Below are 21,773 nucleotides of genomic sequence, written 5' to 3'. Positions count from 1 at the left end.
GAGCGGGTGTGGGGTGGAGAAGAAGGAGGGGACTGGAATCATACACTCCCCTGTCAAAAGTACCAGGATCTGAAAGAACGTTCCACAAGGAGGCAGGAGATCACACTTAGAGTCCACCTATTCAATGTAGGTGTCACATTTCTCACCTGAAAAATGAGAAGGCTGAATTTGATGGTTTATAACTAGTTGAAAAATACCACTTTTGTGAACTGAAGTAGGTCTGACTAGAAGTGTAGGGGTAAACACAGAGGGCGAAGTAGTGGGGAAGAAAATGGTGGCCATAAAACCACTGTGGAAGAGAACACGGAAGGCACTAAAGAAAATGTCGCCACAACTGTAATTATGCCAAAAGATTAGCTAAATGTGTGAACAAGAGAAATCATAATTCTCCAGAGAAATCACAGCAATGCCTCAGGTGTAGAGGGACCATACATAGAAATAGAAAGAAGGAAGTCTAGATTCACACTGGGCCAGTCTTTCCTCAAATCTGTATTAACAATGAAAATGAAACTAGTTTTTCACAAGGAAATAATGTTCTTAAAACTAAAAGGATGATTAGCAGTGTTGATGGCTTTCCTAGCAAATGGAAAATGTTCTGTCAAGAGCACTAGCACTGAAATGACTATCATAAAATTTGCTCTTTATTCAACAGATGTTTATACAGTATTTAGTACGTAGTTCTACTGCATGTTAGAAGGGACACCATGATGGAAAAGACACTTCTACTCTTAAAGTGACAACACAGCGCAGAAAATATGACAAATACATTGGTAAATATAATGAGATATGATGCAATTGGGCTAAGCAAAGGTTAGACTTTTGGAAGAAGAGTTAAAGTTTTTTATTTTGTTTTATTTTTGGAAGATCACAGTTCCTTCACATACTCATTTACACTACCGAAGTCAAGAATTTCTAAGTTTAGACACTTAATAAAGAATAGTAGTTCCTAAACCCTCTGCTTTGCTCAAAAATGAATATCCATCACACACAAATTTTCACTTTATTCCAACCCTGTGAGAATATCACTGTCAGCTGGGGTAGGTAGCATTTGGTTTATAATTGACATGTGAACAAACCATGCTTTATAAAATGGTTACAATCAGGGCCTCTTTTAGGTGAAAAAAGAAAAAAAAGCAAACCATCATGAGTTCAAAAGTTACTCACTTTCAGTGAGTTTCTTTGATCCATTTAAGTGTCCTGTTACTAATCTTCTGATGAAGAAATGTGTAAAACACAGCATTTAAAGTGAACAACAGAACCTTGTTATAGTCAGACAAAGATACATGACAGAATACCCTGGAAGCCTTTGTAAAGGAAATCATGTCTCAAACTCACACTGCACAGAACTGCACATTAGAGCAGCCGGATGCTGCACTGTCGGGCTCTTACCTGGTAAGGAACAATACTGCCATGAGCTGTGCCCCACCGTTTCGCTTCCTTTTGGGCAATCAGGTAATTAGCAGCTACCTGGGTCAAACATGCCACCTACCAGAAAGGGAAAAAAAACAGAAAAAGCTAGTTTATGGATACTCATAAGCAGAAAATTATGAGAGTTTTCATTTGATTTCAATTTACGTCATTGTAAAAGAAAAAAGAGACAAAACTCCCAACAGGCTAGAAAATACGCAGACATCAAGAAAGGAAGAGCAGTATTACATCACTGCATGAGACTAGTCCTGAGTAATCGTCAATCGAGAAATACTAACCCAACATCAATGAGCTCCTGAGATCACCTGAAGGCAGAGGGTGACCCAGCACATGAACCTGGCCCAGCCTTCAACATCAGAGCCACAGGAAAATACGCCAGCCACCAGCACAGGCCTATCCCCACCCACCTGTCCTCTGACCTTCCACCAAGATAAAAGAGCTGTGTCATCACTGAGCAGCTGAACCAAAGTAACAGCCACAGTCCTCTACACTCCTCATTACATAAAACAATAAGAAACCTCTATTTTGTTTAAGTTAGTTTAGTCAAGTTTCTGTTACTTGTTGTCCAAGGCATTCACACACAGCAGATCAAGATTATTTGCCTTTTTTCATTCATTAGTGAATCATCCTCATTTAAACAAAAATTACTGCACCTTCCCCAACTTGCTTCTGGCCCCATGTCCTCACTATATACTCATTTCAGTTTTCAAGAACCATAGTTCTAGTAAAGAGGTCATCTAAAACCTTAGGGTCAACTTCTGACTCTTACAATATTTCCTAATACAGATCTTGAAAACCCACAATAATTCAATTCCATATGAAAACAGGAAGATAACGGATTGATTCTGGGTAATCTGCCATAAGCAGCTTATGTTCCAGTGAATATCCATGGCTCCAAGGGCCTAGAAACATGGGAAGGAGGTGACCTAACAACAACTTCCCAATTTCCAGGAAAAAAGCTTCTGGCCTCATAACATAATCCACATAGAGCATGGGCTTGCTTATGCCATTCTAGAGCATCAGAAGTGACTGGGCATCTACCAAGCCAGCAAGGCAAACATATCCCACTGAGACTGGCTCCTGGAACACGCAGGGCTGATTTTTCAGGGCGTGGTGACACAACCTGTTGTTGCCCTGTGCCTGGCACGGCACCTGCGCCTCCTACAAGGGCTATAAATAGGGCTCGGCCTGGGTGCATCTCCTTGCAACAGCAGCCATTCTCCTTTCCTGTATTCTCGGGATTTACACTGACTTTTATGTTCATTTACTGCTCTGTTGAAATTGGAACTGCCTCATGGCAGCTGGTTCGGCTGTAGCGCCCAGGTGGCAAAACTAATAAACTCTGAGTCATCCACTTCTGGACCTCCATCTGGTCTTGCGCATTTGAACCATGGAGCATTCCAGGGCTGCCTGGGGCTGCCTAGTGTTAATCACCATTTCACAGATCACTTCTGTGTCTTTCAAAGTGGAAAATCAAATCAACATTTTGTAGTAAAAATGCACTGGATGGGAAGTCCAGATTCATGGTTTCTAATTTCTGTCAACCTCTAATTAGTTGTGCAACTGTAGGTATATAATTTAACTACTTTGACCATCAGATACATTCTCTTTAAAATCTTGGGCACTTGACATAAACCAATGGTTTTCAGACTTTATAAAAGAGCAGAACTCCCATATCCAATCCCCTAACACGTGAAATCCTCCTGTGTAAGCAGATAACACCCCCCAGCGCTCTGGCTGAAGCAGAGGCTGACCTACAATGTCACCAGAGGCAACACAAACACAGAACGCAACGTGCAAAACAGTAAATGGTCTTAAATGTACTTCCAAGTTCTAACTTCTGACTATTATTCTACTGAACAGCCTGGCAGATAACAGATAGCAGGGTTGCCACAGTAGCAATTTTCCCAGGAAGGCTCTTCCTGAAATTGGGGATATTTTCTCTAGTCTAAGGTTTTTCTGTTTTGTTTTCTATTTTCTTATCTACAGGAAATGTCCTTCTTTCATCTAGCTGTGTTGTGGGGCGGTTTGTTCTTTTCAAATACATCCTGGTTAAAGCACTCTCTAAGGTGCTCTGGTGCTATTGGAGGCAACGAATTCACATTAATAGAAGTAATTCTTTGCAAGCAATTAATCACAACAGGCTTAGTGTTTCCACTTCTTGGATTTCGAAGTCAACTGATGTCAGTACACCAGCATCGGCAAAAGCTGCCTGACACACGGGCTGACTGGTCCCACAGGGTAGCCTGTGAGTCCTGCACGCGTCTGAGACGGCTGCCGGGGTTTAGGCACGGACTGAATCCCACCTGGCTGCCTCACTTCTTGCCCACGACCTCATTCTTGCTTCTGAATTTTAATTTCTGTTTTTCTAACCCTGCCTTGATAAGCTATCTGTGACAACTATTAATAAAAGTAGTCCCATTTAGAATGAGTTTAAATGAAGGGTCAGAACTCATCTTGCAGACTGTTTCTAAATGGAATACCATATCCATTTTCTCCACACACTGCTAACTCATGAAAACAAAGCATTTCACAACTAGCAGACTCTCACTGGGAAAAAAGATTAAATCAGATTTTAAGCCAGTTGTCATCCCAAAACAAAGTGTGATTTGTCAGTAACTACTCAGAGGCAAAGCTGAGGGTAACAAAGAATTTTATTTTTAAAAAGGGAGCAACCGAGCTAAACTTAGTAACGCAATGTTTAAAAGGGGTATTACAGATCTGAAAGTAATCTACTATTTACAAGGATGTATTTTAAGGCAGGAGAAGGGGGAGAAAGTTAACAGCTATGATGTGATTATGTATGAAAAAATCAGAAGCTTCCTGGCAATTAATGACAAATTTTCCACAAATCAAAAGAATGCAGGATGTGACTTTTCGGTTAATAACTACGTAGTTCATATCCATTCTAAATGTTGCATTAGATCATTACTTTCATCCCCTAAACTTAGGCTCATTATTTCATCATGTGGATGCTATATAATTTACTCAGAATGTTGCCTTTATATGGTTTCATCTAAACAAAAAAGCCAACTTTGGTTGAATAATAATCATTCTGACAGCAAAACTATTATTTTAGATAACAGAGCGGGTCCTGATAGTCTTTGTGTGTAACCAGAAAACCAACAGGGTGGTCAAAGTGGATCTCAAAGGGCACAGCCCCAAAAGGCTTAAGTATAAAAATGCCCCATTATTTCCCAAAGCAGACCCATGGGATCTATCACCATATATTTCACTTCCACCAAATGAGGATCCAGATGCAATAATAGAATCTTTTGCTTCCAAAAGGACAACCAAGTATGACAGACAAAGTAGGGAAAACAAGGCTAAAACTCTGGTCCATTACATCAAAATGGGTCCTCTCTCGCCGGCGTCTTTGCATGTATTCTGGCCTCTAATTAAGACGAAACACCCACTATGTTTCACTCCCGCGCCTGCCCGCACCTCCATCCATCCTTCAAAGTCCACTCCTTTTCCATTAAGTTCCCCCCATCACCCAAGCAAAAACAAAATATTTTCTCTGCTTCTGAACAAATACAAGGCGTTAATTTGCCTGATTCCTGCTGCACTGTCACAGTCTGCCTTGCACTACAATTAGAATTATAAGACGGCAAAGCTAGAAAGACCTAGGTCAATAGTTCTTAAACCCAGATGTGATCACAACCATCTCTCCAAGGATGGTGCTCGGGAATAAATAATTCAACCAATGTACATTAACTGCACACCAGATATAAAGCCAGAGGCTTAGGAAAATCTAGTCAAACTCTAATATCACAGATGGATAAATAAAGGAACAGAGAAGGGAGGTAATTTATCTGCGGTCACACACCTGTCTCCTAGCAGAACTTCAAATTCACTACAGTGCCCTTTTCCATGTTGCAATATTATTTACCATCTTATCACTCCTTTTAAATTGGGAACCGTTTCAGGGTAAAGATTCTATATTATAAACCCTTTCTATGTTCTCACAGCACCTAACAGAGCTTGCACACTAATTTCTTTAATGCATGAATGACAACAGCAATTACTAGCTGTTTACTTGTTCAACGAATGCTGAGGGCTGCTCTGTGTGAGGCATCATGCTAGGTACTGGATATACCTAAGTAAGTGAAAGGGCATAGTCTGCCCCCTTTGGACTTAAGAACAGCGGAGAAGACAGCTAAGCAAACAGGTATATGAACTGGCATGGGGAGAGGAGATGGAGGAGAACTTTCAAAACAGAGAGAGTAACGCGTGTTAAAGCCCTAAGGCAGGAAGGAGCTTGGCAGATGGGGCACAGAAAACTGAAAATAGACCAATGTAGCTGAAGGGTGGCAAGGAGGAGACCTGGAGATGAAATGGGAGAGGGTGACAAAAGCCAGGTCATGCCAGCCTTGCAGGTCACGGTAAGGAGGCATTCTTTGCACATCTTTCAGGATGCTCAATTTAAAATCACACATCTTATCATACTGCCCTTCTACTTAAAACTCACAGGGCTTCCCACTGCATGTGCAATTCAATCCCAAGTATGAACTGATAAAAGGCCAGAGAGAAAATGGATGAGTTATGGGGATTCCAAGAGTCCAGGCATAAGTCGATGATACTCAAACTAGGATGCTGGCAGTGGATATGGAAAAATTAGTCACTTTAAGGTATATTCTACGGACAGAATGGACAGAAGATATGAAAGATTGTAGGGAATGAAACATCAGATAGAACAGCGAGGGAGAGGAAGGAGCCAAACATGGCTCCCAGATTTCTGGCTGAATATTGGGTAAACTACTAAGGCACTAACAAAAATAAGGAAGTCAGAGAGAGGAACAAGTTGAAGGTAAAGGAAAATAAGAGTGCATCTTCGAATGTGTTAAACTGGAGATGCCTGCAAGACAATCACCTGAGCTGTAGTCATCAACATATAGAACGTACTTAAAGTCATTCCCAAGGGGAAATTTAGAAAGATAGATTAGAGAAGAACTCAGAAATAACATAAAACAAAAGGAGAAAAGCCTCCATGTCAAAAATAGACTTTCCACTAATCCCAGGTATGGTCAATGGCGTCAAATTAAATGCCCCAAAATAGGGGGTAGGGTAAATAAGATATGATATCAATCTATTAATACATACAATAGAAGACAAAGTAGGCACTAAAAATGATGCAACAGAAGGATACAGCATCATGTAGGAAAATATTCACTACTCTTTTTTAAAATCTTTTTATTTTAGAACAGTTTCAGATTTACAGCAAAGTCACCAACAGAGTAGAGTTCCCAAGTATCCCCACCCTCAGTTCCCTATTAGTAACATCTCCCGTTAGTGTGATACCTATTTTCAATGAGAAAACCAACCTGGATAAACCGTTATTGCTGAGCTTTCCTTTGACTCCACGCCCTTCATCTGCTCCACGGTCCCATCCCCATTAACCACCACCTGATAGCTCGTCCATCATCGGCGCCTTAAGCCCCTCTTCACCGTCACAGCTTTGTCATACGTTCCTGGTTTTGATGACCTTGACAGATCTGAGGATACTGATGAGGTATTTTGTAGTATGTTCCTCAACTGGGATTTTTAAAATGTTTTTCTGATCCTTACACTGGGATTATGGGGTTTTGGAAGGAAGACCACAAAAGTAAGTGCCATTTTCAACACATCATATCAAAGGTACCTACTATCAACATGATTTATCACTTGTGGTGTTGGGCTCGATCACCTGGAAGAGGTCGTGCTTATCAGGCTACTCCACTGGAAAACCGCTCTTTTCTCCTCCCCTTTCCACACTGTACTCTTTAGATGGAAGTCACCTGACACAGCCCACACTTAAGAGGTGAGCAGTTATGATCCTCCTTCTCAAGAGTTCACATAAATTATTTTGAATTCTGCACAGGAAATCTGTCTTTCTCCCCTATTTGCACATTTATTCAATCATGTATTTGTTACGTATCAGCACAGACTCAGGGATATTTCCTTCACACTTACATTATAACCCGCTGCTACTTTATTTTGTTGCTCACAGCATTCCGTATGAGGACACTGGCTCCCGTGTCCCTGACATATTCTCCATTATTGTGAGTGTGCTTTCCGCACTTCCGCCCTGCATGGCACTACAAGACGCTCCAGGCTCATCTTTATATGTCTTATTCTCATCTCACAGGAAAGCAGAAAAGGAAGAGGAGTCACAGAGAAAGAAAGGAAACTGATACTTATTTTAGTGTCAACCAGCACCTCTTTCATCCACTCATTTATTCAAAAACTATGTGCCAGGAACTGTTCTAGGCCCGGGGGCTATAGCAGACAGATAGGGTCGCACTCCTAGTGTGAGGTACATTCAGACATAAACAAATGGGAAAACGTCAAGAAATGATAAGTGATATGAAGAAACTGAAACAGAATCACACAGAGGGATCTTCTAGACTGATGGGTTAGAAAGGACCTCTCTGAAGACGTTATTAATACGTTTAACGTGAGGCCTGGAGAAGGCATGTGAAAACCTAAGGGAGATCATTCCAGGCAACAAGATCAATTCATTAAAAGACTTTATTGAGATAAAAAGCTTACCATATATAATTACAGAAAGAAGGTCACTGTCGCTGGACCATAGTAAGTAAAAGACGGAACAGTAAGGTGAGGTCAGGGAGGTATGCGAACGCCATATCACATGGGTTCCTGTAGGCATTATTCTAAGGATCATGGGAAGCCACTGATTTATATAATTAGATCACCTGGCCATTATATGGAGTACAAAGGGGCAATGAATGCAACCCAAATATCTCACATGAGGTAGGCATTACAACTTCCATTTTACAGATGAGAAAACTAGGCCTAGGGAGGGTAAGTATCTCATTTCAATCTCACAGCTGGTGACTGGAAAAACAATGACTAGCACTCAGGTCACTGTACTCTCTAAGCCACCCCTGCACCACCACCTCCTCTGTCCGACCACTCTGCTCCCAGCCCCTCGCCCCAGCAGCGCGTGACTTCACATCTGCAGCGTAGGTTATATCCTTGGCTCCACGTGTGATATACCTGCAGCCCCACCCCTCCCCCATCACTGGAGTGCACTGCAACCCCTCCATGACCACTCAGCTGTCTGCATTTGCTCAGAGACACCATGACCCGCACTGACAGTGCTCCTCACATTCCGTCTGCTCAGCCTCTCTCATTTCCTAACTGTAAGATTTTCCGAGACAAACACGCCAGAACAGAAAGGAAGAGGCTGGCATTCATGGAGAACATACCTTTGAGGAAGGGAAACTGAGCCTCACGTCAGAAAGAGCTTCTGAGATCCTGACATCTATCTTTTTCATCCTAACACCATTACTTTGCATGTCAAACTTCCTATGCAATTTAATCTGCTACACTTTGTCCTTCACACCTTAAAGTAAACTAATTCCTTCAGAACCACCAGGGCCAAGGAGAAAAACATTCAGAAGTAGGGAAGGTATTCTGGCTACCCATATTGAAAGAAGAATAAGAATTCTACCTATTCGTACTACATTTGTCATTTTAAGTGTTTGTAAAGGAGTAAACCTAAAAAGCTAAAACTTATTAAACACTTATCGTGCACTGTTCTAAGCATTTTATGTGAATTATCTCATTTAATTTTTATGACAACTGTATGAGAGAGGTATTTCATGAACCCATTTTACAAATGAGAAAACTGAGGCACAGAGCAGTTTAGAAATCTGCCCACGGTTACATACCTAGTCAATGGTCAGCAGGACCTGAACTCAACGAGTCCAGATTCTGGCATTCTATACTAAATTATATACTAAATCGGACTATTTAAGATTCTGAAGGGACTTGATCCTGGAAAAGCTTTATTGGACTGTCCTACCTGGTAAAGAAAAAACAGTGATTAAGCATCCTTTTCAATAAGGTAAACCTCCACAGATAAGTTTGACTTTAATTATTACATAAAAATATAGTTGTGTTATACTCAGAATAACTTTGCCAATCCATCTGAATCAAAATCAGACATATGAGGAAAGTGAATATCAAATGCTAGAAGGTAAGACCAGACAGCAGAGACAGAATATCAAAAACATGTTTAGGATAATACATCAAACACATTTCTTACCATAAACCACTGAGACAGTCAATCACTATACTCAAAAAGTGGTTATGAACAACTGAAAAAAAATGTGATGAGTAAGTACAAATGTAAAAAAGCAACGTTTAATGACATGATTTATTTATTTATATCTGTGATGCCACAGTTTCAGTTTCAAAAGTTTTCTTCAAATATGATTTTATATATTTTTTTATGATTTGAATTTTTTTGAATTATTTTTTTAATTACAGAGTTGTACACTTGAAACCTAGGGTTTTATATTTTAAATAACTTAGTTCTTTAAAATATGTCTGTTTTTAGAATAAAATAGTACATTGTTCTGCAACACTAGTTTTAAAAAGAAATTCTAAGAAGGAAAGTTACTTTTCTTTGCTGTTTCCTTCATGCATTTAGCAGATACAGAGGTTGCCCCAAAAATGTATACACAAGTCATGTGCATACATTTTTTGGCACCCCTCATATTTAATAAGCACTATATGCAAAGCATGCTGTCAGGTGTGGTTGGAGACCCCACAAGCAATTAAACAGAGTTTCATCTCTCAAGAAGGTTAAAATCTATACTCCAAAATAGAAATAATCAGTGCCACAAGGGACTTGTTTTAAAAAATCAAGTAAGGATAAGAAGTGACATCTGAGTTGACCCTTTGGTAAAGGGAATTCAGTCATAAAACAAGGAAAAGAGCCTCCATGTAAAGAAACAGTATAGGCCAAGTCATAGCAGAGATGGAAAAGTACTGGATCTTTCTGAATGAATGAATGAATGAATGAATGAATGAATATAAAAACTGAAACAAGTCATTAGATTTGATGACCAGATTATATTTGACCACTAAGATTCAGTATCAATAAAGGACAGAAGCCAGATTAAAGGGGGCTAAGGAATGAATGAAAAGAATGTGGGGGCACAGGAGCATCTAGAGGCTGTGCAAAGGGGCTCTAGAGACTGGTCAGCAGCTCAAGCAGCTGAGCAGGAAGATAAAAGTTTTATTTTTGGGGACAAAAAAAAACACCTGAAGTTCATTTAAATATGCTAGAAAAATGAACAGTTGAAAGTGTGGAGTCTTAGCATTAGATGGAATCACTTCTTGGTCTCTCTGGCCACTAGAATGGAAGCTTCGAGAGGGAAGAACGATTCGTTTACTGTTCTCTCCCCAGCACCAGGAAAACTACCTGAGACATATTGCAGGCACTCAGTAATTATTAAACTAGTGAATAAATGACTGAGTGACAGTCTAATTTGGGAGGAGAATCTTAATGAAGAAATACTTCAAGTAAAAAAGAGGAAAGTTAGACGCAAACCCCACAGAAAAGCAGATACATAGAATGAGACAGGCTGAAATTTGCCTCTCTGTCCCTCTAACCCTGGCTCTGGTGAGCAGAGTCACACAGGACAAGCACATCCATGCTTTTACCACAGACCAAGAGGGTAAACATAGACAGAGGCTGAGATAGAGCGGAATGTCAGGCCCTGAGGCCTTGTGTTCAGGGAGAGAAAAGCAACAGCGGTGTAGGCAGCAAGAAGGGAATACTTAGGGGTCAAGACCTCAGTGGGCTAAAAGCGTGTGTATGATCGAAGCGAAAAGTTCATGGAGGAGGAGAGAGATACAATAACAAGTCTCCCCCGAAGTCATAACTGAGGTGGTGGGTCTGTAACGGGGGACCTCTGAGGGAGCATGAGGCATGTCAGAGGCTAAGGAGCTGAACAGAGACTGACACCCCGACGCCTGCAGATCTCCCCATTGTTGCACGGAGCCCTGGAGCCTGCTGCTTTGACAGAAAGGTGTGGTTCATTTGGGGAAGAACTATATACACTTGGTTCAGCTGTACTAGTTCAGGGTACTTCTCCAATTCTCTCTATTTGTCACATTTTTCCTCTGCTTCTGATCACCTCTACCTTTAGGCCCTGGTATCCTTTAATCAAAAGGGAGACTGTGTTGGGTGGGGCTTATGGAATCAGAAGAACCTTTAAAAGGTGAAGCTCAGAGAGACCTGTTCATGTTGGCCCTGAAGACACAGCTTCCATGAACTCCTCAGCCACAAAGAACTGTATTCTGCCATCAACTTGAGCGAGTCTGGAACAGGACTCTGAGCCCCAAGAAAGAACTGCAGTCCGATGGACACTGGCTGTAGCCTTGACCTGAGCTGAGGATCCAGTCTTTCCGAGACTTCTCACCCATGGAAACTATGAGATAATCACTTTTTGTTATTTTAAGCTACATCTGTGTTAATTTATAATGTAGCAATAGAAAACTCACACATTTCTGAAACCACTGAAGTGGAAGACGAGGCTGGGGTAATTAGAGGGAAAGCAGAGGAGAAGGGCAGGCACTGGAGACCAACGAGGAGGGGATGAAAGAAGGACGGGGTGTAAAGGTAGGAAGAGGAACAGAAAGGTGTGGTGTGGTGTCTGGAGACCAGAGGATGGGCATGCGAAAAGGATCGTGCTGAATGTATGTCCAAAAGCCAAGTAAGGTCCAGGAGGATCAGGGTGAATATCTTGGAATCAACAAAAGGAAATTAGCCATTGAAGGAGGAATTGGAGTGGACATCGTAACATTAGGGGTTAAGAAAAGTAGGTAGGCAGCAGACACCTCAAACACAAATAGTTTAAGTTTGGCAGTAAAAGCAGGAAAGAGAACAATAGCTGGAATGCATAGCCAAATCACCAAAAATGGTGTCAAGTAAAGATTGTTCATGATGTTACCTTTTCCAGGATACACAGATTTTAATAGAAAATTCATGAAGCCTCAAAAGCCTTGGAGCTAAAGGAATGAATCTCTCTTAGAGGAATGTCAGGCATTTTCCCAGGTTGAAGGGAGAAAATTCATGGCATTTGCCTAGAACCTCTAAGTCACAGAACTATATAAAACAACCCTGCACTTCACAACAGCCTATAAATCAAGCCCCAGCATAAGAACAAAATGTATTTACTTACACTCTGCCTACATCTATCGTTCTGACTAACATCTAAGAAAGCAAAGGTGCCTGATGATGACTCTTCTCTCGCCATGTCACACTGCCTTCTCAGCTTCCGTGGAACAGTTCCCAGAATAACAGGGCAGACTCGCTGGAATGCAGTACAGGACTGAGTTCTTTAGTGGTGACTCTTTAAAGTGACCTCATGGGAGTTCTGGGGAAAGGCGCAAAGCCAGGTGTGGATTAGGACAAGAAATCATGATGTCAGTGACCATATGATTCAGCAGGTAAAATATGTGTTATGTCATTAAACTTCAAGCAAAAATTCAGACAATGAATACAGGTACCCAGTGCCAAGGATTGCTGTGTTAATTAGCAAAAACCAACTAAGTGGTGGAAAAAACCAACTCTGTGAACACCAAGAGAGAGAAAACACATTCTCTATCTTATATATTAATTCTATTTTACCTGAAAGTTTTAAAAATCTTCCATTTACAGTTCACATTTTCATCCAGCAAATATTTCCTGATTGACTGCTCTGTTCAGGCAGTACGCGAGGTGATGGGAAGACAATGGCAAAAAGAGATGCACTCTCTGCCCTCATGACACACAGTCTCATGAGAAGACTCATTAAACATGCTGAAGCCCGGTGACATGAGTAGTTTGGGGGCAGCAATCTGACTGGAAGCTGGCCTAAGGAACTCAGCTCAAGGATGAGTTTGAGTGACAAGCACATTCTTTTCACACCACCCTGTGCCCACCTCCCAACACACACAAAATGCATTTGGCAAATACAACGACCATCTTTATTAATTTGAGAGCCACTACACAGGAACAGAAACAATGAGAATATTCCACTATATATACAAATGCCTGGCCAATCTCTCCCATGTTCGAACACATCTCATCAGAGATTAAAATCAAGTAAACTGATTTCAGAACATCACTAAGTTTCATCACAGTCAGAACTCAGCAACAACAGGCCACATGGCACAAGTCGATTGGCTTTTAAGATCTAAGCTGCAAATTGTAGATGTGTGGGGCTTTTCAACATCACCTCTAACAGACCTCAAAGGTACAGCAACATAATCAGCCTTTGATGATGCATTGTATCATGTATCCATATTCTCAGATGTCCTTAATTCAGCACATTTGCATATGACCTGTATTCTAACATGTCCACAAATATGTTTTTATATGCCAGGAGACTGTAATGTGATAGAACCCTAGCAGCCACTGCTTTGTAGTGTCAGTTCTCATCTCATCAGACTCGATCATTCTCTCAGCCACATCCTCCTCCTACTCCGTAACCACAATTGGAGGGCTAGACAGTTCTGAAGAGAGCACAGCCTTTGAAACTTTTTGACATCCTAAGCAGTTTGGTGGAAAGAAATGTGGAGCCTGAGTCAACAGGCCTGGGTCTGAGTCTCAGACAGGCCCCTCACACAACATCCTGAGCTCTGAATCATCTGCAGCCTCCTCACAGCTGCTGTCTGTGTGGCTACAGAGTAACATTGTAACAGTGCTTTGAAAATACTCCAAAAGAAGAATAATGAAAGTTTATCATTTAAAAAAACATATTGTTCAAGCCAATACAGACCAAACAGCTAACATAGGGTTTTATTATACAGTTCAGTAACTTGTATGAATTAGATTAGTGTTTTCCATCTTTCACTGATACAAATAATCCATCTAGGAAAAATACCTCCTACAGATGGCAAACCTGGTTAATCAGTTTTAGAAATTCCAAGTATATTTGTTTTTATTAATCAAGGAGGAATTTCTGAACTGTAAATTTTTTACCTTTTACAAATATTAAACACACATTAAAACACAGTTGGTTCAGAAAAATACCAGTGGAACTACTGATTAAACATCTGCAGTTTGACTATAAAGTAGCAAAAATGGATTTCCAATAAGATTTCTAAGACAAGTATAGTCAGTTTACCTCCAGAGGTTGTAAACTGGCAGCTTGTGAGCATGATGCGTTTCATTAACGGGTTTTGTTTGGCCTACATAGTTCTTTAAAACCTGAGAAGTTTTATATGAAAATTCAGGTTTCTTGCTTCAAAATTGCACCTCTGGCCACACTGGGCTGGTGGTATGGGGAGCAAGCTTAACCTGGTGTGCAAGTGCCTACTGTTAATAACTCTCCCAAACATGTTCAGTGACAATCACATTAGAGGCTGACACAAGCTATGTGGGAATATTTACACCATTAGAATTGCAAATGCTGCAAATCACAGCTTTTTTTTCTTTTAAGAAGGCTAGTTAAATATTTACAAGCACACCTTCCACAGGCCCACATTCTCACAGGGTGGCAATGGGCTGGGCTGAGTAATGACAATGCCCTCAGATACAATGCGCCTTCTTAGCCCATGGCCCCCACTAGTCCCTATTGTCTGGCTCAGTCCACTCATTTTAATTACCTGCCAGTAATATTTAAGCATTCAATTTTGCAATTCCTAGTTTATAGTCATACTCTATTCAAAAAGTAAACAACAACAACAACAACAAAAAACTCTTAGATGATAACAAAGAAAAAAACCAAGACACTGTGCTTGCTTGATACTTAAAAACATAAAAACAAAAACCGGCTTAAATTCAACAGTGTTAGACAATCTGAAACACCATCTTTGGATTCTTTTCCCTTTTCTAACCATTGTGCTATTTAAGCCACACACACACACACACACACACACAAAAAAAAAAAAAAAAAGGACATTGTAACAGATTTTAAGTCATAAATTCAGCAGTTAGCAAAAATGGATATTTTTACAAATTAAGAGTATTATTTAATTGTATATTCTTAAGAAACAAAATATGAAAAACAGTTTTTATTTCTTGGTGGCAGAATCATGATTGCGTCTCAAAACTATGAAGGCTTTTGATTCGTTTGAAGATCTTAACAGATATTTGATGGAGACCTTACAAACCTGAGTAGAAAAATTCCTACACAAGACAAACCTCTGATTAAATGATTTTATCATTAAGGATATCTGGACATGAAACCAGATATGACTGTAGTCAGGCAAAATCCCTGTCGTGTCACATTGCATGGGTTCACACCCAGACGACTGTTGCCCAGCCGCCCTAACACACACGTGTCTGCTTCCGAAGGCAACACTTTATTTACCACTCCCTGCCCTTGGGGCATGAATGTCATACTCCTATGGGCTAGAAGAAAAGCATTTTCCAGAAACCGCTTCCAAGGTCCCAAGAACAAAAACACGACAAAATTTTGGAAGGACACAGACCCATGGAAGTTCCTAAAACAGTTCCCATCCGTGGTTGATATTTCTGGATACTGTCCTGGCAGTAATCACCACCATGTCACAGGAAGGGGCCACATGGGCATGTGTCAGGAGTCTACCTCAACGCACCACTTTGAAATTCCATCTTCCCTCCCTACCTCCCACAAGATTTGTTTTCAGTCTCAGATCTACTTTAGCAAGGTTACTGGTCTTTTCTTTTTTTCACGATGCTCAAAAATAACAAGAATTTGTAATTTTGCCGCAACCCAAAAATTATAATAAGGTCAATTTTACTGTAGCAAGAAAACAGGGAGATTAAAGAAACAGGAAGGAAGGAGGGAGAGAGGGACGCAGAGAAGGAGCGAGGGAGGGCATGTTTTGAGAGAAAGCATGAGAGAAAGGGACCGTGGTTAAAAAAGAGAAAAGCAACTGTCATGTGTCCTTTTAGACTGCTCTTAATGTAAATTTTGGGCAGGGGTAGAATCCAAATATTGTTATTATTGATCACCATGAAAAAATTTTGCTTCTGATTTTCAACATGCTCCCATCACGGGATATTCTAGAGTGTACATGGGAAGCTCAGGAAGTGATCCCACTAAAGTCAATAGGAGTTTGCTGATAGTACCAAAACCAAAGCAAAGAAAAGCAAGAGCAAAAAGTACAAGGGTTTACCTGTATTCAGCAATATGTACTAGCTGCACTAATTTCTGTCGAGCTGTGGTTCAGTGCATTGATTTTCACCAATTTAGTGCTAAAGGCCTGGACCTGTTACCTCAAGAGTAACTGAGTTCCCATAGTAAGAGTTCCCACAGCTGAGCCCGAGTACTTTTACTCAAAATTCTCACATCTTTGCTGCAGCTGACTAGAGAGTATTTCCAAGATTTATAACAAGTTATTGCGGTTCTCTGCCTAGTCTAAGTACCAGCTAGCATCCATGGGCCTCACATATTTACAATAAGCAGTAAGTATGTCATCGGTATTTTTAACTTAATTTTTGTTGAGGCATGTTAACATGCACATTTCCTCAACTTAAAAAAAGCAGTAGCAAAAATTACTTTTTAATGTTTATATTCTATTGCTGCAACCAATATGCTCCCAATATCAGTACACGCCAGGGTGAAGCGGATGTAGGAATAAGGTGACCGTGTGCTGAAGAGGTAAGTAAAGGGAACGAAAAAGGAGGCAGTAAGAGGAGACGATGGTAATAATGATATAATGAAAGCTAACATGTAGTGATTACAATGTAATGGGCACTGCCGTAAACACTTCACACACAGAAACGAATTTGAATCCTCACACAGTATTAGGAGGCAAACACTGCTATTGTCCCTGTTTAATAAATGAGAAGACTGAGGCATACAGCCATTTCGAGGCTTGCCCAAGGACCTCAGCTACTTAGTAGCAAAGTGAAGATTGAAATCTATGCCGCCTGCCTGACCTCCACTCCGCAGGCCTGAATAAGGTTCCCAAACGCAAAGACGTTAATTCAACAGTAACTTTAAAATTAAGTTTAAAAAAAAAAAAAAACGAGGTTTTACTTTATAGGGAAAAATATATATTTTGCACGCAGATTAAAATGTTCTACCTAATAAACCAACATCAATTTCAATGTGTACTAGGAAAGAAGCAACAAGTGCAATTAGACATTAGAAGTGAATACAAAAAGTCCTCCAGCACTGTGGAACAATGCTTGAAGCACAGGAGGCCCGACCTCCAGTCAGCTCATGGGCCCACAGTGCCATCCGGTGACAAAGTGGGAGAATCACGTGCACATCCTCCTGCAAGTTATCACCATCTTTCCTATAACTACTCCAGAATGTTTCCATAAAAAGGGAAACTAACATTAGTAATAACCTCACTTTGACTTTACCGTGACTTTCGTCAAATTACCCATACATTTAAATTTCCCCCTACTATTTCTTAATTAACATGACTTTGATAAGACCAACCCAAACCATTAATTTGAGGGGTAAGAGAGGTTGCTGATAATTGGCTAGAATACTTCGTTTTCTTCAAGAAATCATTCCAACTATTCATGAAGCATCTCGGTCACCAGTGAGGACACAATGCTGTCACCATCCAGGGGACTGCAGTGCTGCCCAGTAAAACCTATGGAGTTCAGAAGCAGTCAGTAAGGACGGAGGGCTGGAATGGCTGCTCCAAACAGCAAAGCAAACTGTGGGTAGCACCCCATCAGCAGCACCTCCATGTGGAACTCCCAGAGGAAACCAGATGCCACCTTAAGCATGTGCTGGAGACACCTGGGGATGTAGGGAGCACAGATGACCAAGCATCAAACAGGCAAAATTTACCTATACACCTAAAGAGAAAGGTAATTACTTTTTCAAAATCCTCGTACATGGAATAGTATATTGTGACTTAACTGAATTCTAAAGTTTAGTTTTTATCCAAAACCATACTATTATGGCTGATTATACCACTAAGCCAAAATAATTTAGATAGATAGATAGATAGATAGATAGATAGATAGATAGATAGATAGATAGATAGATAGACAGGTAGATAGGTAAATAGATATCTCCCTGGAAGGAATTCAAAAAAGATCCATTAATGAATTCTTTTAAACAAGATTTTTTTCTGAAATATTCACCAAACTTTTAATAGTAGTTATTGCTAACGAGTGGCAGTACAAAAACTTTTAGTTACCATGTTTCCCAGAAAATAAGACCTAGCCAGACAATCAGCTCTAATGCGCCTTTTGGAGCAAAAATTAATATAAGACCTGGTATTGTATTATATATATTATATTATATTATATTATATTATATTATATTATATTATATTACATTACATTACGTTATATTACATTATACCCAGTCTTATATTATAGTAAAATAAGACCAGGTCTTATATTAATTTTTGCTCCAAAAGGCTCATTAGAGCTGATGGTCTGGCTAGGTCTTATTTTCAGGGAAGCACGGTACTAAGTTACACATTTGTATATTTTTGGCATCTTTTTCCTGGACATGTATTTCTTTTGTTAAAAGTGTGGAAAAGTCATGTGCTCTGCTCTGTAAAGTCATCAGGAGGGAACATAGAACGGTAACATGTTTGTTTCTGTTTCCTATGTATCCCTTATACATTTAAATTGTTATGCAAGTGACATTTTTAACATACACTAATAAAACACAACTTTCGCTTAAATTAACGAATGCCTTGCACCACAGAACTACTTACAAATCTAAATATTTTGTAAAGTATATTTTCCAATTAGCACCTAAGGCCAGCTTTTAAACCCTTTCATTTTTAACATGTCATGATTGATAACATGCCCCTGGGAATAAATACAATTAAAAAGATAAATATGTGAACTCCAGTCACCAGCACGTGAGAAGTGCAATCGAATGAGGTTTGTGTGTGTGGCCCCGGGGAATGTCCCCTCTGCAGCCATTTCCGTTCAAGTCAGGGGTTCATTCTGAAGAATTTCCACACTCCTTAGGACTGCAAGGCACACTGACCAGCCAGCTGCCGGCTGGCCCATCAGCGGGTCCATCTCATCATAGCCTGCAGTTGTGCTCAGTGGGCCATCCAATCGGAAAGCCTAAGGGTTCTTTCTAACCACTCTGTGTTGTTTCAGTTCCCTGTCCAGCTAAAGTCCCATGGAGCTCATAGAACAGAGACGTGAAGTACACAGTGATGCCCATGATGAAACCCACAGGACAGCCAAAAAAAATGCTACATGTATAACTGGAGTCTTGATTAAAAATGATTTGGGGGAACTTTAATGTAATGTCAAGAGTGTCAAGATGAAGCATGGAAGAGCAACCTTGCAGGTTCACTCTGAGACACACTTTCTTTTTCAGTTGTGACCCAACGGTCTACTGCGTCAGATTCCTGGGTGCTGCTTCAAAATGCCTGGGGCTGCTGAGTGCTGCCCCAGACCCACTCAATCTGACACATGACAACATGAAGTTAGGGAATCTGTTGTTTTTTGTTTTTTTTAAATAGCTCCCTAGACTGCTACACACCTATTAGAATAAGCAAAATCCGGACACTGACAACACCAGATGCTGGTGAGGCCATGGGGCAGCAGGAGCTCTCACTCCCTGCTGGTGGGGCGCAAAATGGTGCGGCCACTTTGGAGGACAGTTGGCGGTTTCTCACAAAACTAAATATACTCTTGCCATACGAGCCAGCAATTGCGCTCATTGGCATTTTCCCAAAAGAGTTGAAAACTTACATCCACACAAAACCTGCACGGGATGTTTATAATAGCTTTATTCGTAATTGCCAAAATGTTGGATATTCATAATTATAAAACTGTGCTACATCCAGATAGTACTAAAAAGAAATGTGCTCTCAAGTCATGAAAAGACATGAAGAAACCTTAAATACATATTACTAAGTGAAAGCAACCAATCTGAAAAGGTTACACACTGTATGAGTCCAACTATATGACATTCTGGAAAAGGCAAAACTATGGAGACAGTAAAAAGATCAGTGGTTGCCAGTGGTTGAGGGAGGGTGGGATGAATAGGTGCAGCCCGGAGGAATTTTAGGGCAGTGAAAATACTCTGTATGATGTCATGATGGATATGTATCATTACACTTCTATCCAAACCTACCAAATGCATAATACCAAGCATGAACCCTAAGTTAAACTATGGACTTTGGGGGATTCTGATGTGTCAGTGTAGGTTCACCCTTGGTAAAAATGTACCATTCTGATGAGTAATATTGATAAGGGGTAAGAGCAGGTAGTAGATGGGAAATGTTGTTGTAAACCTAAAACTGCTCTGAAAAAAATAAGTTTAAAAAAACATCAACTCCCTGTTGATTTTCATACATCATAAGTTTGGGAATCATTTCATGGAACAGTGGCTCTCAAACACTGCTGCATATTAGAATCCTCTGGAGAGCTTTTAACAATTCCAATGCCCACCCCACACCCCATACCAATTACACCACAGGTCCTGGGGTGGGACATAGGCAGCAGTTCCTGAAATTTCCCAGGTGCTTTCAATGTGCAGCCAAGTATGAGTACTGGTTATAAAGACTCACGGTACCACTCAGAGACCAAATTCAGTCTTCCTGGGTGTCAAGGCATACTCAACCTGAGATTTTTACAAGGACAACAAAGATGTTTAACACCCAGTTGGTCGTGATGGCAACAAAATCAAAACCACTTTGCACACTTTAATAGCTAAAGTAAAAATTACAGAGAATAGAAAGTTCTGGCAAGGATGAACAGAAATTGGAAACCTCATAAATTGCTGGTGGGATTGTAAAATAGTGCCTCTGTTTTAGAAAAAATTCTTCAAATGTTACGCATAACATTACCATATAAACCAAGCAGACCTAAGAGACATCTATATGATACTCCACAACAACAGCAGAATATACAATCTTCTCAAGCACACCTGGAACATCTTGCAAGATGGACCATACATTAGGCCAAAAGCAATCCTCAGTAAATTTAAAAGGACTGAAATCACACAAAGAATGTTCTCTAACTACTATGAAATGAAGTGGGATTTTAATAACAGAAGGGTATGTGGGAAATTCACAAACAGGTGGAACTTAAACAACACATTCCTAAAAACCAATGGAACAAAGGAGAAATCACAAAGTAAATTAGAAAGTAATTTGAGATGATTGAAAATGAAAACACAATAACTAGAATTTAGGAAATGAAGCTAAAATAATTCCTAGAGAAAAATTTATACCTGAAAATGCCTATATTAAAAAAGAAAAAGGCCTCAAGTCAATAACTTAACATTCCACCTTAAGACAACAGAAAAAGATGAGCAAACTAAACCCAAAACTAGCAAAAGGAAAAAAATAATAAAGAGCAGAAATAAATGAAAGAGAATATAGACAACCAACAGAGAAAAATCAGTGAGATTCAGAGTAGGTTTGTTGGTAAGATCAACAAAATTAACAAACCTTAAGCTACACTGACCAAGAAAGAAAGAAAGATTCAAGTTCTAAAACCAGGAAGAAAAGAGGGAACATCTCTACTGGCCTTATAAAAATGAAAAGGATTATATAAGAACACGATGCCAGTGTATTAATAATAAATTAAATAACCTAAAGGATGTGCACAAAATCCTGCAAAGACACAAACTACTAAAACTGAATAAAAAATAAACAGAAAAAATTGAATA

General features: G+C 40.0%; 1 protein-coding gene across 6 annotated transcripts in view; it reads right to left on the bottom strand.

The window, feature by feature from the left end:
• SUGCT (succinyl-CoA:glutarate-CoA transferase) overlaps positions 1–21,773 on the bottom strand; it is a 719,436-nt gene that overhangs the window by 575,740 nt on the left and 121,923 nt on the right. For all 6 annotated transcript variants that reach the window (XM_033088468.1, XM_033088470.1, XM_033088472.1 and 3 more), the window contains one exon: positions 1,390–1,485. In XM_033088468.1, the coding sequence (XP_032944359.1) occupies positions 1,390–1,485 (96 nt within the window). The remainder of the gene's footprint in view (positions 1–1,389; positions 1,486–21,773) is intronic.

Source organism: Rhinolophus ferrumequinum, chromosome 20 (genome assembly GCF_004115265.2).
Source record: "Rhinolophus ferrumequinum isolate MPI-CBG mRhiFer1 chromosome 20, mRhiFer1_v1.p, whole genome shotgun sequence".
Lineage (NCBI taxonomy): Eukaryota > Metazoa > Chordata > Mammalia > Chiroptera > Rhinolophidae > Rhinolophus > Rhinolophus ferrumequinum.
The sequence above is the reverse complement of the archived record's forward strand: the minus strand, read 5'-3'. Positions and strand labels throughout refer to the sequence as shown.